The sequence below is a fragment of the Nyctereutes procyonoides genome, unplaced genomic scaffold (assembly GCF_905146905.1).
Source record: "Nyctereutes procyonoides isolate TBG_1078 unplaced genomic scaffold, NYPRO_anot_genome, whole genome shotgun sequence".
Taxonomy (NCBI): Eukaryota; Metazoa; Chordata; class Mammalia; order Carnivora; family Canidae; genus Nyctereutes; species Nyctereutes procyonoides.
This window is the reverse complement of record NW_026575147.1, coordinates 10,447,971-10,466,422: the sequence shown is the minus strand read 5'-3', so window position 1 is coordinate 10,466,422 and position 18,452 is coordinate 10,447,971. Positions and strand designations below refer to the sequence as shown.

Here is an 18,452-nt window from a genome sequence, read left to right as displayed (position 1 = left end):
GGAGAGGGAACAAAAAAGTCTGGGCCCTTGAAATATCAATTCAATTTCACTCATAACGTGGAATCTAAAAAACAAAACAAATGAATAAACAAACAAAAAGCAGAATCAGGCCTATAAATACAGAGAACAAACTGATAGTTGTTTGGGGGATGGTAGGATGGGCAAATGTGTGAGGGGAAGTGGGAGATACAGGCTTCCAGTGAAGGAATGAATAAGCCATGAGTATAAAAGGCACAGCATAAGAAATATAGTCAACAATATTGTAATAGCATTGTATGGTGATAGATAGTAGTGCACTTGGAGTGAGCATAGCATAAGGTATAAAGAAGCTGAACCACTATGGTGTATGCCCGAAACATTGTGTGTCTACTAAAAAAAAAAAAAAAAAAAAAAAAGCCCAAGTCCTTGATGACATCACTGAGTAACTAAATCAATATAGCAACCAACTGTCTCCAAGAAAAATAAAACCTATTTTTTAAAATCACTCTAACATTCTCTGTTTCTACCTGTAATAGAAAACATTTCTGACTGGTAAGTGCACACACCTTCGTTCTTTAAATGAAGAAGAGTTTGTAAATAACATGTAAAAATGGTTTTAAAATATTAAAAAAAAAAGTAGTTGGGAACTGTATTCTTTTGAAGGCTTTCGACTAATCAGGTTTTCTTTGATGTGCATTAAATGCATGTCTGCCTTATATCCCCACCCCTGGGATTGCAAACTTGTTTGTGGCCAGAGATCTATATTCTGCATAGGGGCCTTGGCACTTCTGGGTGCTCAAATTAGCTTGCTGATAGGCTATTTCTACACGTCTTTCAAGTTGTCTCTATCATCCAGGTATTCATCAACTCCATCAGGAACAAAGACCCCACAGACCTAAGCTTATCTTTTTCTTTTTTCTTTTTTCATGGGCGTGAGTACACACACAGGTAAAACAAACAAGCAAAGAGATGCTTCACTGTCTTACGTTCACATTCTCTGACATCCAAGTTGAACTGCTGTAATGCTCCCAAGGTGAGTTGTCTTACTTCAGCTTCCAGCAAAAGTTGCATCAAGGATGTGGCTAAATGCTTGCAAGCTGACATACATGCTGTCTGGGCCACCTTTCCCTGAAATAGAAGAGTGTAAATCATAATGTTATTGGACTAAAAGGAAATCCCAACAAAAATTACAATAATTTTTTTCTTTTTTTTTTAAGATTTTATTTGTTTATTCATGAGAGACACACAGAGAGGCAGAGACACAGGCAGAGAAAGAAGCAGGCTCCTCACAGGGAGCCCGATGCAGAACTCGACCCCCGGGCCCCAGGATCACACTCTGAGTCAAAGGCAGATGCTCAACCGCTGACCACCCAGACGTCCCAATAATTTATTTTTCATAATTAGGGATTTCTTTAAGATTTTCTCCAGTATGATATCCTTGGCATTCAATAATCTTGGATTAATAGCACCTGGTGGCAATCATCTTCACTACTGCCTTCATCACCATGAGTTATACAGCTATAACATTAAAATTCATAAAGCCCAGCTATTTATTCAAGAAGCACTTACCCCCCAAAATCCACAGTAGACAAATAATATTCAAAACCTTAATTAAACTAAAAAGGAATTTTTCTTCAGAGGGTAAATTTCAAAGTCCCTTCCAAAATTACTAGAATCCTTAAAAAACAAATGTAAACAAAATTCCCTAATTTATCTAGAAACTATAGTGTTATCAAAGAGGAAGACAAACCATGAGAGACTCCCAACTCTGGGAAACAAAGGATTGCAGAAAGGGAGGTAGGTGAGGGGATGGGGTAACTGGGGGAAGGGCACTAAGGAGGGCACATGATGAGATGAGCACTGGGTATTATACTCTATGTTGGCAAACTGAATTTAAATAAAATTAAAAAAAAGAAACCAGAATGTTTATGGGTCATCCAAGACGTAGACTAGGCCCACATAGGTAAGATAGTGGTAATTCAGGAGCCAACTCTTCAAATACTGAGTATTGGCTGCGGTGTCCTTCTTAACATGTGGCCCAAAGTAAACACCTAGGCCAAGATAGATGCTTAAAGAACCCAACAAGCTGAACATGGAGATGTTGTGAAAATCAAAGAGCTAAAAGCCTGATGAAGCTAGAGGCTGAAGAAGATAGCATTTGAAAGGCTTGTTTCAGCAGCCAAAATAGGTTGCCAAGGAGAAGCAAAACTGGATTGGTAAAATGAAAATAAGATAGCTGAGAGTCAGAAAGTCCCAATCTTTATTCTCTACTACTTACTGGCTGTGTAATTTGGGGTAAGATAGTTGATACTCCTGACTCCTGATTCATCTAAATATAGTAAATGGTTTATTACCCTTAATGTATTAACATGAAACATAGACTTGGCTTTCAAATCCTCATCAATATATATCAATCAAGAAAGCCAAATGCACTTATACATTATCAAATGTTATACTACTCTTAACATATTGAGTTATTTAACTGCCCTCCAACTACTTTCCATTCTACTCCCCTTCAAGCTAATTATTTATTCCTAAACAAAGTGATAATTGCAGAAATGAATGTTTTCAGTGTTAAATATTTTGCCAACTCTAGAAAGCATTTTGGAACTTTGCTAATTCACAGTCCACTACCCATTCTTTTTTCATTTCTGGTTTCCATTACCACCACAGTGTCCATAGGTTTTCTAAGAAAGGATAAACATAGACTCCGTCAAAATCACCAACATATCATGCGAAAAAAAAAAAAAAGGTGGTTTCCCCCTCTTAAGTAATCTTTTAAAAAAAATGCATTTTCTTTTCTTTTTTTTTTAAGATTTTATTTATTTATTCCTGAGAGACACAGAGAGAGAGGCAGAGACACAGGCAGAGGGAGAAGCAGGCTCCATGCAGGGAGCCCGATGTGGGACTTGATCCCGGGTCTCAAGGATCACGCTCTGGGCCGAAGGCAGGCGCTAAACCGTTGAGCCACCCAGGGATCCCCTCCAAAGAATATTATTAAACTCAATTAGAGAACCTGAATAAGTATCCACTCATTAAAATCATGCATAATTCCCCCCATTCTAAACAAACAACAGCTTAAAAAAAAGGCCCAAGGATGATAGTCAAAATATCCTGGACAACATATGTAGTGTTATTTAAGCCATTACTAGGCCTACAATGAGATGGTGAACCCCTAGTAATAAAAAATAAGAAAAACATAATAAAAATAAAAGAAAATAATTCCTACTTAACTTGTCATGAGAAATTAAGAAGTCCAAAGAGAAAAGCATTGTCCAAAGAAAACTGGGAATATATACTCAGGATTTGGATGTAAGGAGAAGTCAGAGGAGGGATTTACCAGATGCTTTACACCTGACCTGGTTCTGAGACTTATCCACTTGCTTCACTTTTTTATTTTCAGTCACCTTTTAAGAAACCCAAGAAATCTTAAAAAACAAAAACAAACGAACAAAAAAAACCCCAAAAAACAACAAACAAACAAACAAACAAAAAAAAAAAACACTTTTTGCTACATATGAGGTATACTTACAAGCAGTACCTGGGCGAATCTTAAGAATATAGCTTGATGATCTTTTCATATGTAAAAACCTATAAAACTACCATCCAGCTCAAGATACAGAACATTTCCATAGACTCAGAAGCTCCCCAAGTTGCCTTTAAAATCGGTAGACCCCCTCCACACCATGAGATAACTCTTCTGACATACAGCCCCATAGGTTAGCTCTGGCTGTTCTTCAACTTCATATAAAAAGATTTCTCCAGGCCTCTTTTATGCCCAGCTTTTTTTCACTCAGAATGTTTTTGAGATTCATCTAGGTTATTTCATGTATCTATAGCTTGTTCCTTTTTATTGCTGAGGAGTATGAATAAACAAAAGAACAATTTGTTCTTTTTTTTTTTTTTACGGGTATGTATTTGGGTTATTTCTATTTGGAAGCTATTACAAATAAAAGTCTTTAAGTGGAAATATTCATTTTCCTTTTTTATCAGAAACTGCCAAAGTTCTTCAGAGTGACTGTGCCATTTCATATTCCCATGAGTAATGTATGAGCTATCCCATAGCCTCTCCGACACTTGATATTGTAAAAACATTTTGAATTCATGCTATTTTGCCAGAGTATAGTGGCATCGTATTGTGGCTTCAATGTGCATTCCTTCAGAAGTAATTCTATTGAAGCATATTTTCATACCTTCTGGTCAAACGGATATCCTCTTTCAAAAGGTAGTTGTTCAAGTTTTTCTCCATGTAGTGAGTAGACGTGGAGACTATCAAACATGTTTTTATTTCTTTTTAAAAATATTTAGTGAAATTCTAGTTATTATACAATGTAATATTAGTTTCAATATAGTGTACAATAGTGTTCAATATTAGTGTACAAGATAGTGATATTGCATAGGCACCTTTGTTGAAAATCAGGCTCCCTATTCTGTTCCTTGATCTTTTTGTCAAACTTTATGCCAATACTTCACTCTCTTACTTACTAAAGCATTATAGTATATACAGAAACCAGGCAGCATAAAGTTCCCTAACATTCTTCTTCTTTTTCAAAATAGTCTTAGTTATTTTATTTTAGGCTTTGAATTTTCATAGAAATCTTAAAATCAGGAAATACACTCATATCCTTCAAGATTGATATAGCTAGTACAATTCCACGCACGTTGAAGAAATGTTACTTCATTATATATCATGGATGCCTTAGGGAATCGCGGTGTGATTCTCACCTAGAAGCCTGATGGAGAAAAGTTGCTTTACATTAATTTTGGGAAAACTAACATTTTAATAATATTGAATCCATAAATACAGTATACCTTTCTATTTAGTTAGAATTTCTTTCATTTCTTTGGTAATGTTTTATAGTTTTGAGTGCACATATTTTATTTGTTACATAGTATTTCCAGTTTTTTGTTTGTTAGAGTATTTCCAGCTTTTTGATGTTGTAAACTACACTGACTTTTAATTTCAGATTTTAATTCCTCTTTATTTGTACAAAGAAATAGACCTGTTTTGGAGTGCCTGGGTGGCTCAGATGGTTAAGCATCCAACTCTTGGGTTTCAGCTCATGTGATGATCTCAGGGTCAGGGATGGAGTCCTGAGGTAGGGCTCCACTCAGCATGGAGTCTGCTTGAGAGTCCCTCTCCCTCTCCTTTCCTCTTCCCGCCCTGACTTGTGTCTGTGCTAGGGTGCTCTGTCTCTCTCTCTCTCTCTAAAATAAGTAAATAAGATCTTTAAAAAAGGGAAACAGACCTGTTCTTTTCATAGTGACCTTGTATCTTATGATCTCAGTTTTACTACCTTTTTAAAAAAAATCTCTTAGAATTTTCTAGATAATGGCGTTATCTTTTTAAAAAAGAAAAAAATTTCAATGTCCTCCTTTTCAATTAGCATACTTTTTATTTCTTTTATTGTCATTTTGCATGAACTAGCTCCAATAGGGTGTTGATTTAGAATGTTGAGAGCAAACATCCTTGTTTTGTTCCTAATCTTAGAGGTCAAACATTTAGTCTTTTACCATTAAGTAAAATGTTAGATGTAGGTTTTCACAGATACCCTTTTATTGGATTAAATAAGACTAGATTTGTCTGCTGAGAGGTAGATTTTTTTTGAAAGAGTGTCCATTTTTGACAAAATCTTTTTCTGCATCTCCTGAGATTCTTTCTCTGTCTTTCACACACACACACATTAAATAAGCTTGTTTCTAATAAATAAATTGAATTTATATTTTATAACCTTCCAATAAAGAAACTCTAGACTCTGATGAATTCACTAGTGAACTCTATCAAGTATTAATGGAAGATACTAAACCAATTCTAGACAAAACCTTCCACAAAATATAGGAGAGAAAACATTTCTAAACTCATTTTATGAAACCAACATAACCCTGATGGCAAAATCAAAGGCAAAGATGATACAAGAACAAAAAAGTAAAAACCAACATCCTGCATAAACATACATACCCAATTTCAACACAATTGCAAATCACATCCAGCATTACATAAAAAAAGATGATACATTATGTCTAATTGTGGTATATTACATAAACATGTCTATTATTTACTTCTAACTTATTTCTGTTGCAAATGGCAAACACAGTTGGTAAGGACTTATTCCTTTTATATTTATTGAGACTTGTTTTATGGTCTAGAATGTGCTTAGTGAATGTTGCATGTGCACTAGAAAAAAAAATGCTGCTCTTGGTGATGGAATGTCGATTAAATCAAGTTGTTTGATATTACGGTTCAAGTCTTCTACAGCCTTACTGGCATTCTGTCTATTTGTTTTATTGGTTACTGAAGGAGTACTAAAATAATGAACTATATTGTGAATCCATTTATCTGTTTGGTTCTGTCAGTTTTTGTTCATGTATTTTGAAGATCTGCAACTGAGTGCAGACACATTGAAGCCTCTGTATAATTCTCATTCTCTCCTGGGTCCCATTCTCTCTGGGTCTCCAAGGACATACATATTACACCTTTCAACTGTGCTCCATATCTCTTTTATGACCTATTCCATTTTTAAAAGTTAAAACTAAATTAGTATTTTTTTTTCTATGTGTTTAAGTTTGGGTGTTTTCTGTAGATCTTTGAGCTAACTCATCTTGACTTCTGCTTTGTTGACTCTGTTAAACACATTTAATTCATCTTTGAGAGCTCTTGTGATGAGCTTTTCACTACAAATCCTGTATTTTACTATCCTTAAACACACATTTGATTTTTAATATCTATTCAAATAATTTTGTTTTGGTATTGTTCATTCTTTCCTCTGTTTTCTTTAACATATTAATCAGTTATTTTGAAATCTCTGTCTCCTAGCATATCTGGTTTACCTAATGATCTGCTTCTACTGACTGTTTTAACTTTTGATTACAGGTCAGTTTTTCTTATTATCATGTTAAGAAACTCTGTTTCATATGCCATATGTTGCAGATAAGATGCTATAGAGGCACTAGATTATTTTCCTCAGTAGAGTTTTGAATTTTGTTTAGGCAGGCAGTTAAATTATTAGTGGATCACTTTCATTTTGTCAGGCTTGTTTTTAAAGTTATAGTGGGTCTACTTTAAAGTTTTTTTTTTAATTTATTTATTTATTTATGATAGTCACACACACACAGAGAGAGAGAGAGAGAGAGAGAGAGAGAGAGGCAGAGACACAGGCAGAGGGAGAAGCAGGCTCCATGCACCGGGAGCCTGACGTGGGATTCGATCCCGCGTCTCCAGGATCGCGCCCTGGGCCAAAGGCAGGCGCTAAACCGCTGCCACCCAGGGATCCCTAGTGGGTCTACTTTAATTTCACCTCTTATCTTAGGAACTTGTCCTTAATCCCTATAGATAGCTTTACTGATGTTTTTTTTTAATTTTTTTTTAATTTTTATTTATTTATGATAGTCACAGAGAGAGAGAGGCAGAGACAAAGGCAGAGGGAGAAGCAGGCTCCATGCAACGGAAGCCCGATGTGGGACTTGATCCCGGGTCTCCAGGATCGCGCCCTGGGCCAAAGGCAGGCGCCAAACCGCTGCGCCACCCAGGGATCCCCGCTTTACTGATGTTTAAACTGAAAGTTCCGGGGATCTCTGGGTGGTGCAGCGGTTTGGCGTGGCGCGATCCTGGGGACCCAGGATCGAATCCCACGTTGGGCTCCCGGTGCATGGAGCCTGCTTCTCTCTCTGCCTGTGTCTCTGCCTCTCTCTCTCTCTCTCTCTCTCTCTCTCTCTGTGTGTGATTATCATAAATAAATAAAAATTTTAAAAAATCCATATTTAAACTGAAAGTTCCATGTGCTTATCAGGTCTCTCCATGGGTCCAATCGTCAATGTCTTTGCTGTGCAACTCCAGAATATTTGCTCAGCTATTAATATTCCAAGCAGCTGATATCTTCTGCAACTCCAGAGTGTGCCCTGTTCATGTGAAGCTTATAAATTAGTCAGGAGCTAAAGGGGAATTTTATAAAGACATTTTAGGGGTTCTTTCTCCATATTTTTTTCTTTTTTGGTACCCTGTTCCTCTGAAACCAATTGTTATTTACATCTCATGCACTGATCCCTTCATTTTTTTTGACAATTGTCTGGTTTTATATTTTGTATATAAATATAAATTATAAATATAAAAATATTTATGACTAGAGAATAAGTCTGATATGAGCTATGAGATCACAACTAAAACCCAAAAAGAACCTTTTTAATTTGCCAATATATATCAACCAGAAAAAACGATAATAGCCATTTAAAGACTTTCTCCCTGACCAAAAATTTCATATGCCCTAGTCTCAATTTTCATTATCAGCCTGACAAAAATTTTTGCTTTATAAAGAAAATGCATTCATATATGGGTCTTATGAACTCAAATTCACAATAAAGGATAAGAAGTTATAACCAGTTAATCATACATGCCCATTACAAAACAATAAAAACACCAGCAAATACCTTAACTTGTATGTTCTACTGCCATAGACCAAAACAGTGTTAAGAGCAAAAACAAACAATAGAAAAATATATAGAGGTAAACAGACAAATTACAGATATGTGGTTTAATGAAAACAAACATTAAATACAATGCCCCATTAAAAAATAATAAATAAATAAATAAAAAATAAATACAAAGCCCCACAATACTGACGTTAACCTTTGTCTCAGTTTTGTCATCTGCAAAAGAGAATTGCTACAATGGTTAAATAAATATAATTCCTATGTAGTATTTACCACAGTACCTGGCTTATATTAATTAAGTACTCAGCAAATGACTATTACAATCTTTATCCTTCTGATCCTGAGTATGGAAAACAGTTGACAAGACATTGGGTATATTTGTTTAAAATGTAAGAAATTATGAGTTCATAATATTTTACTAACCATTTGTGCCTTTTATAGAGTCATATGATTTTCTTCTTTTTAAGTAAAAAATTCTGTCACACAAAAAAGTGGAACGTGTACTTCCTGTTCTGAAGCAAATCAAGGAGAACATGCAATTAACTGCTAAATTGAGCAGAATAAACTCTAAGTGCTATATGATTTAAAAAGAAATAGTTATAAGGCCAAAATAGTCAGAGAAGGCTTCACAAAAGTGGTAGGACTTTCTGGGTGACCTTCATTACATCCCAATAATAACAACATGGAAATGTTTTCAAGTGGCTTCCAATTTGAAATGAGGTCATATAAAGTACTCTACAAATAACAATTATTACTACACAAACCTCCATAGAATAAGAAGTCCTCATAATGAGAAATAAAAACTCTTCCTTTCTCTTTCCTCAATTCCTGTTCAGGTTAAAGGTCAACTTCATCAAGTCATCTCATTAACACAGAAATGTCTTTGAAGGTATTCAGTCTTTGCCATGCTTGACATTTCACCAGACTGCAACCAAGATGCCAAAGAATCAGATTCATATATTAATGAGCAAAAGGTCACAATGAGGTAATCTCCAAAGTTCTATTAGTTCCTGTTTTCTGACCCTATCCAATTCCGCCTCTCCTTCTCCAGTCGTCTCTTACTACCTACATTTACAATCACTGGCTTCATTTCAAGATATACCCTCTAAACTGTAATTTCACTTCAAGTGCATTTTAAGTGGAAGCCTCTCAAATGCTGATTCCCAATCCAAGGGCGATCTGTAGAGGTATCAAGTTAAAATAAAAAGAAGAAGAAAATCACGTAAAAACTACATCCAATTTTGATATTTAACTGCTAGGACAAAAAAAAAGAAAAAAGAAATAGCAAAAAGAAAAAAGAAATGCTCTCTTTCAAACTAATAAGCTATTTAATAATGTGACAAAGCAGAGCGTATTAAAATATTAACCAAAGCTTCCAGGAAAACCTCTATAATCTCAATTGTTTATTCAAGACCTTTACAAACCTCATAAAAAATTAAGTGGGCTTGGAAAAAACACACCACAGCCACAGGAGAAAGTTTACAAAACACAATGGTACAGACGCCTGACTGTCTGCCAGTCCGTCGCTTTTAACTTCCACATACAACTTATTACTTAGTTCCTAACTGGTCAATACCCTAAATAAGAGCATTTCTCCTCCCAAACACATCATTAGCCTGAGTTTCTTTTTTGCTTTTTTGAGCTAACGTATCTTGTATGTGCTTTGGTTCATTATTTTCTGCCAATACAAATATTTCATTTCAGAATATTTAAAACCTTAGGCTTCTCTGAGGGAAATCATTTAAGATCTTCTTTACAAAAATTTCATTAGCTCTCTAATTAATCTTCTATGGGAGAAGAGTGCCTGAGCCATCATGTCCATTTTATGGTAGTGGTAGTGAAAACAAGACAGGACTACAGTGGAAGTGATACAGAGAGAAAGAGCAAGGACTTTGATTCATATTAATTTAGGTTCAAATACTGGCCCTATAACTTATGTGACCTTTAGGAAAGTTGTTTAATCATGCTTGTTCATCAGTAAAGTGGAGATAATGACACGAACCTTGCAGAAATTTATGCAAGAAATGGAATAACAGATATAGAGACCTGTACAGTATCTGGCATATATTAGGGCCTCAATGAGAGGTAGGTAGTTTATTATTAAATGTTCTTATCTTTGAGGGGAGTACTCAAGGAAATTTTTCAATGAAAGTTTATTTGGGTCCCAGGTAGAATTAAATATTCCACCTTTCCTGAGAGGCGGTTATAGAAAAATTCAACATACAAATTCTGACGTGAGCTGGGTTTAACCAACTTTCATACATGTAGAAATCCACTCTGAGCTATTCCTGTTATAGGAAATTGAGCATGAAATATGAATATTTCACTCAGTTTCAGTTTGGGAGAGCAAATGCTCTTAAACCATTTATATTCTAAGGAAACACACTACATAATCTCCCCATCCCCATCTTTTTCCTTTCTGAATGGCCTTACAGGAGCTGTAAAGAGGAAACTTTTCATCACAGTGTATCTGTGTGAAAGCACCAAAATATGTTAACAATTAGAAAAGAGGAAACCTGAAAGACTGCCTTGTTAATTAAGGAACTCGCTATCAAAGAACTCATTAAACCGTAATGAAACCAAATGGCTATTAAAATAAATACCCACTGAATAAAGATTGCCTGGCTAACAACCCTTCAGTATAGCTTTTTACAAACACTCCCAACAGTAAAGAGCCAGAAAAAGCCACAATAATGCTAAAACCAAGATTGAAAAAACCAGCAATGAAGTTATTGTAAGTAGAAGGCAGAAGTTGAATTAAGAAAAATGTTCCTAGAATTCAGAATATGGGGCATCAAACATTTTTGAAGATTTCTACCATCTATCTCTTGATCTCAAAGACCCTGAGCGTTACATAATACAGAACTAGGCAGCTGTCCTCTCTATATTCGCTACTCCTAGGCATTAAGTTAGAATGAGGTTCTCCCTATTTTTCATGAGTTCCCCAATGACTCCAGGCCACCTAGCTTCTTTCTTAAATTTAAGCAGAAGCTGTATATTTTGAAGAGATGGCATAAAGTTACAGTTAAAGGAAAATTGTTGAAATAAAATGTAATTTCAGAAGCATAGTCCCATCAGCAAAGTAAGAACAAGAACTAAAGAATCTAGGAGTGCCTGGGTGGCTCAGTCAGTTGAGTGTCTGCTTTCAGCTCCGGTAGTGATCCCAGGGTCCTGGGATCGAGCCTCACATGTGCTCCTTGCTTGACGGGGAGCCTGTTTCTCCTTCTGCCTCTGCCTGCTGCTCCCCCTGCTTGTGCATGTGCTCTCTCTCTCTCTCCCTCTCTCTCTCTCTGTCAAATAAATAAATAGAATCAAAAAAAGAAAAAAGAACTGAAGAATATCTGTAACAGGACATGCTAGAAACTGACCATTTACATTGTACTCTGCAAGTCTAGAAAATTTTTAGAGAAGCAGACAATGGTCATGGAAAGACATCATCTCTACTCAAAAAAATATATATGTGTGTGCAGACCATGTTAGTTGCCTATTTGTTATCCCTGCTCCCTTCCACATTAACAAAATAATCCTTCGCAATACAAACAGAATAATTATGTTTCTCGACCTCTTGTCAGATATGGAAGGCAAATAATTTGAAAGCAGAAATGTCTTCAGAAACTTTTTGCCTGCTACAGAGGATATGATGGTTACATTTCTCAGCTACCTTGGAACCTTGAGAAAAAAAGATCAAGAGATTACAAATATATTAGCCCTGACATTCCTGAGCCTCTCTGTGTGATTACAATTTCTGGAGTTGTTATTATGCAAGAAAACACCATCTTAGGTATGAAAGCCACTAAAGTTTATTAGCTGTAATAACTGATAACTTAAAAGCCAGTAGAAGCAGGAAATCAGAAGACACACAAATGATTTGGGAAAGGGATGAGACTGCCATTAAATGGAGCAGAGAAAAGGATGATAGGCTGTCTACTCTCCCTGTTTTTTGACAAGGATACAACATGTAAAGAACTATATCTGAGGTCGAATAGGAGAATAAAATACTAGCTATATGGCCCAAGTAAAAATGAAACAAAATAGGAAAAAAAAAAGGGTAAAGCAATCTGTGAAGATTAATTTTATGTATTAATTTGACTGGGTCCCAAGGTGCCCAGATATATGGTCAAACATTACACTGGGTGTGTTTGGGAGAGTATTTTTAGATGAGATTAACATTTAAATCAATAGGGACATCTGAGTGGCTTAGTGGTTGAGCGTCTGCCTTTGGCTCAGGTTGTGATCCTGGGGTCCTGCGATCAAGTCCTGCATCGGGCTCCCTGCATGAAGCCTGCTTCTCCCTCCGCCTATGTCTCTGCCTCTCTCTCTCTCTCTCTTTCTGTCTCAAATAAATAAATAAATAAATAAATAAATAAATAAATAAATAAAACTTAAAAAAAATTTATATCAATAGAGTAAAGCAGATTCCCCTCCCTAATGTGGGTGGGCCTCATCTAATTTGTTAAAGGTCTGAACAGAACAAAAGGTATATCCTCCTGTGAGTAAGAAGGAACTCTTGCCTAACTGCCTTAGCTAAAACATCAGTCTTCTCCAGCCTTCAGACTTGAACTAAAAAGCGGCTCTTACTAGGTCTTGAGGCTGCCAGCTTTCACTCCAGAACTTAAACGAACTTCCTGGGTCTTCATCTTAACAACTGCAGATCTTAGGACTCATAAGCCACAATCACATGGGCCAATTCCTATAATAAGTGTCTCTCTCTCTCTCTCTCTCTCTCTCTCTCTCACACACACACACACACACACACACACACACACACACACACATCTTATTGTTTCTGTTTCTCTGGAGAATCCTGACCAATACAGCATCTAAAAGACTCATAGAATTCTAAAGCCTCAGAAAATTATATATTAGAGAATAAAAAGGAAACTTTCAAGACACTCTGGGTATCATCAGCTAAAAGATAAATAATTTCCAATAAAAGAGGAGCATAAAGCAATACAGAGAAAATAGTGTGAGGTGAAATAACATGATAAATCCAAAAGTTGGGCAGCCCTGGTGGCTCAGCAGTTTAGCGCTGCCTTCAGCCCAGGGTGTGATCCTGGAGACCTGGTATCGAGTCCCACGTCGAGCTCCCTGCATGGAGCCTGCTTCTCTCTCTGCCTGTGTCTCTGCCTCTCTCTCTGTGTGTGTCTCTCATGAATAAATAAAATCTTTAAAAAAAAATCCAAAAGTCAATGAGAAATATAAAGAGAGATGGATAAAAGGATTAGAAGAATACCAAAAGCACAGTAACTAAATTAAGAGGGAATAAGTGCAAGATTTATGCTATGGAAAATAAGTCAAGTTATGAGGAAAACAAACATGAGATATTCTCCAAGAACTTGTTATGAAGCTAAAAATTATGATAGAGAAGATGATCAAATTGAACACAGAAGATAAAGTTAGCATCAAGACAATTGATGTTTTAAAGGGGAGGCAAGATTCCTCTCCATCTGCCTCTCCCCCACTAAAATAAATAAATAGAATCTTTTTTTAAAAAACAAAGGAATAATCAATGTACCAGGAAAAAATATTTATGGAAAAGTACAGGCATCCAGGTAGAAAAATTAGGTTGATAAACAAAATCCAATTTCTCTACTGCAACACTAAAAGGTAGATAACAGTGGAACAAGTACTGAGTATCAAAAGGGAAAAAAAGTTACATAAAAAATTATTTTGATCAAGCTAAAGGTGAGAAGAAAACATTATGAAATGTACAGAAGGCCTCATAAAATATGAAACAAATATCTTTACTTAAAGATATGCATTGTGAAAGCCATGCAAACCAATAAAAAGTGAGATAAACTTAATAGCTGTCTTAAAACTGAATGTAAATTTCAGTACCCACTGTTGGAAAAAGACATAATGTGGAAAATAATGCTGTAATAATTAATAATAGTAACACTCTTGATCTAAAACATGGGAATATGCTAAAAATAGAAGAGAGGAAGAGGGAGATAATGAGTATGTGTTGATAAACCACTTATATTAAGTAGATCACAAATAAAACTTTTCACACTAATTCTAACACTTAGAGAATTATATGTTGAAGAATATTTTGAAAAAATGAAAATACATTCTTTAAAGCTCTGGGGATGTGCAAGACTAAAAAAAATATAGGAAATGCACCAAAACAAAGGAAACAAAAGAAACTTTAAAAAGAGAAAAAACAAAAAAATAAAATAAATAAAAAGAGAAAGAACAAAACTATACACTCATAACCAAATAAATAGCACAATAATTGAATATCATTTAAATTATCTTATTAAAAGACAAAGGCAAGACAAAAAATTGATGAAGCTGACAGATAAAATAATGGGGAAAGGCATATAAGGAAAAAGAAAATGTAAAAGAAGAGTAGTAACATATTAACAAGACATAAAATTCAAATTCAAGGCAAACATTATTAAACGAAACAGTCATTTTCTATCAGCATTCTAAAAGAGATCTCACTGCCACAAGCCCTAACACAATACATAATATTGCATAAGGATGCATTAAAAAAAAAAAAACCCAAAACTGTAGAACAGGGAAAGTACCAAAAACCACATACAGCACAATGGTAGTAAGAGATCTTGACAGAATACACAGACTTTGACAGATCAACCAGAAAAAAGTTATAATGGTAAGTGAGACCTGAATAATAGTATAATAATACGGGCTAAAAAGATACATAAACTGAATTTTCTGTGTTGTGGTCAGGAAATGTCTTCTAATCAGGAAATGGGATAATGTCCAGTGAAATCTGAAAAAACTTTTCAGCACTGGTGCTTGAACAAATGGATAGTCATATGCCTAAACATAAACCTCAACTGTTTGGTCACTCTGACATAAAGAAGAAAATTCCTAAATGGATCACATGGCCAAACAAAAAAATGTTACAGTTACAAACCTAGAAAAAAACACAGGAGAAAAGTGTTTAGAAGTCAGAGTATAGGATTTCTTAGGCAGGACACAATGAAAAGCCAAGGATTCAGGATATATATAGAACTAAATATAGAAAATGAAATAGAACTGGTATCCAGAATATATAAAATACTCTTCCAACTTAATAAGAAGAAAAATAGTCCAATGCAAAATATGGGGAAAAGATCTGAATATGCACTTGATAAAAGAAGATATATGAACAGCCAATGAGCATATGTCAGGTGCTCACTAGCAGTAGGTACTGGGGAAATTATAAAACCACAAAAAAATGCCAGTACCTACTCGTTAGAGTGACTAAAGTTAACAAAAAGGATGACAATACCAAATGTTGAGAAGAATTTTGAGCAAATAAAACTCTCATACATTGGTTTTTGAAACATAAAATGGTATAGCTACCATCAAAGACCATTTGGCAGTTTCTTACAAAGTTAAAAACACATACTTATTTGCCATTTGACACAAATGCAAATTAAAATGAACACATGGATTAATTCTTAACATCACAAAAATAGAGAAAACTAGAAATCATGAGCCTCCCAGCTCAATGCAATTAGAAAAATACATAAGTATCTATAAAGTATTTTATACATCTATATTTAACCACCAACTTAAGGAAAATAGAGAGCACAAAGGAACATGTTTAGGGACATCCCAGGGATGTACCATGGGAAATCTTATAAAATAAGTAGCTAATTTTCTTTAACAAATAACTAACAAAACATGAAAAGTAATGAAGAATATCCACAGATAAAGAGACTTAGGAGCTTTCCAATGATAATGCAGTTAGTCTTCCCACCAAGACCCACTATAAAACTTGATGAAATAACACAGACAAAACAAAATAAAAACAGCTGTTTGAAGTCATCAGAGAGCAATGGAGGACACAAAGATTAAGGGAAACAAAAGAGAAAAGTTAAACATTGAGGTGACCTGGAATTTCTCCAGTGTTTCTGCCTCTTAGGGATTTTGCTTATTCTCAACATAGAGCATGGAGACTGAGAAGAAAACTGGACTGCTCAATCATGTAGGGTCAAATAATAATGGATTCAGCATTCTTACTGCAGGCATCACAAAACAAAGACAGTCAAAATTAGGGAATAAAATGTTGGAGGAAAGTGTACTGCAGAGAAATGAGATTGACATTCTTTATATTGTTTGCTTTTACTTAATCTTAAACTGTAATGGGGGCCTGAAACAGAAATGACAATTAGGAAGAAATACAAAGAGGTGAGAGAGCCCAGCAGAATTTAAGTAGTCTCATGGAGCAGAGGTTGGAGATCAAGGTCCACCAAGGAGGAAGAGCCCTGGCAAACAGCCCAGATTCAAACTGAGATTCCAAGAGGACTATACCTTATGATTATGTGTAAACCAGAAACAGACTAATCTTTACAAAGCCTTGAGGAGAGCCTCTTTTCAGCAAGAATACATGGTCTAGAACTTAAGAAAATTATCAGAGTATCAAATGATGGTACTATCTCATAAGAGGGGGTGGGGCAAAACAAGATAAAAAATAGAAAACAGAAACAAATCCTTGGGTAATTCATATATTATAATTATTATGTGAAATAATGTTTACAAAACTGGTAATGAGATAGATTAGACCAGAGATCTAGCAATATAAAATTGATAAAATTCTGAACTGAAAAACACAATTCCTGAAACTGAGAACTCAAAAGATGTTTTAATGACATATTAGACATAGCAGAAGGATTAATTTATTAGAAGATAAAGCCAACCAAATATTCAGATTCCAAGAAAGAAAACCAGATGTATAAAACAGAAAATATTATAAGAAACATATGAAACACAGTAAAAAATATCTAATATATCTTTAATAGAGCTAATGTAATAACTAAAGTCCTAGGAAGAAAGAACTGGACAGAAAAAAATAGTTGATGAGATACTGGATGGGAAGTTTTCAGAACTAATGAAGGACATTAAGCCCCAAATCCAAGAAGCTCTATGAATGTCAAATAAAATAAGTAAGAAGAGTCTGTCACCTAGAAACATTTTAGTACAAATAGAGATTTAAAAAAAAATTCCTTTCTATTCCTAGTTGTCTGAGTGTTTTTACCACAAAAGGCTGTTGGATTTTGTAAAATCACTTTTCTGCAAGAGTTGAAAGGATAATGTGGTCCTCCTCCTTCACTCAGTAATGTAGTGTATGACCTGACTGCTTCTCTTATGGTGGACCAGCACTGCATTCCCAGGTGACGTCCCAGTTGGTCAAGGTTTACAATACATTCAATATTACTGGATTCACTTTGAGAGTGTTTTGTCAAGGGTTTGTCCTTACATATTTATGTAGAACATTGGTCTATAATTTTCTTTTCTTGTGATGTCTTCATTTGGCTTTAGCATCAGGGTTAATGCTGGTCTCATAGAATGAGTTAGGAAGTGTTCCTAATCTTATATTTTTTGGCAGAGTTTAAGGACGATTGGTGTTATTTCCTTTTAAAGGTTTGGTAGAATTCACCAGGGAAGCCATCTGGTCCTAGACTTTGTTGGGAGGTTTTTGATTATTGATTCAGTCTCTTTACTTATTTATAGGTCTTTTACAATTTTCTCTTTCTTCTGGAGCCAGTTTAGATAAAGTGTGTTTCTAGAATTTTGTCCCTTTCCTCTAGGTTACCTGAATTTGCCATAAATTACATTTTTACACATTTATATAAATGTGTACCCAATAAGATAGATTTATAATTCTTTTAATGCATTTGTCTTTCAAATCAAGTAGGAATGCAAAGTAGAGATACAGTCCGCCCCCAAAATAATACTGATTCTTATATATATTTACCTTTACTGGAAATCTTTATTTCTTCATACAGCTTCAAGTTACTGTCTAGTGCCCTTTCATTTAAAACTAAAGGAATCGGGCAGCTCCGGTGGCACAGTGCCTGCAGCCCAGGGTGTGATCCAGGAGACCCGGGATTGAGTCCCACATCAGGCTTCCTGCATGGAGCCTGCTTCTCTCTCTGCTTCTCTCTCTGCCTCTCTCTTTGTCTCTCTCTCTCTGTGTTGCTCATGAATAAATAAATAAAATCTTTAAAAAAATAAAACTAAAGGAATCCCTTTAGCATTTCTTGTAGGGATGAACTCCTTCAGCTTTTGTTTTACCTCAACATGTTTTA

General features: G+C 35.2%; 1 protein-coding gene across 1 annotated transcript in view; it reads right to left on the bottom strand.

Annotated features, from left to right (window-relative positions):
- EXOC6B (exocyst complex component 6B) overlaps positions 1–18,452 on the bottom strand; it is a 621,707-nt gene that overhangs the window by 190,341 nt on the left and 412,914 nt on the right. Inside the window, exon 19 of the mRNA XM_055312561.1 lies at positions 966–1,107. Coding sequence (XP_055168536.1) covers positions 966–1,107 — 142 coding nt within the window. The remainder of the gene's footprint in view (positions 1–965; positions 1,108–18,452) is intronic.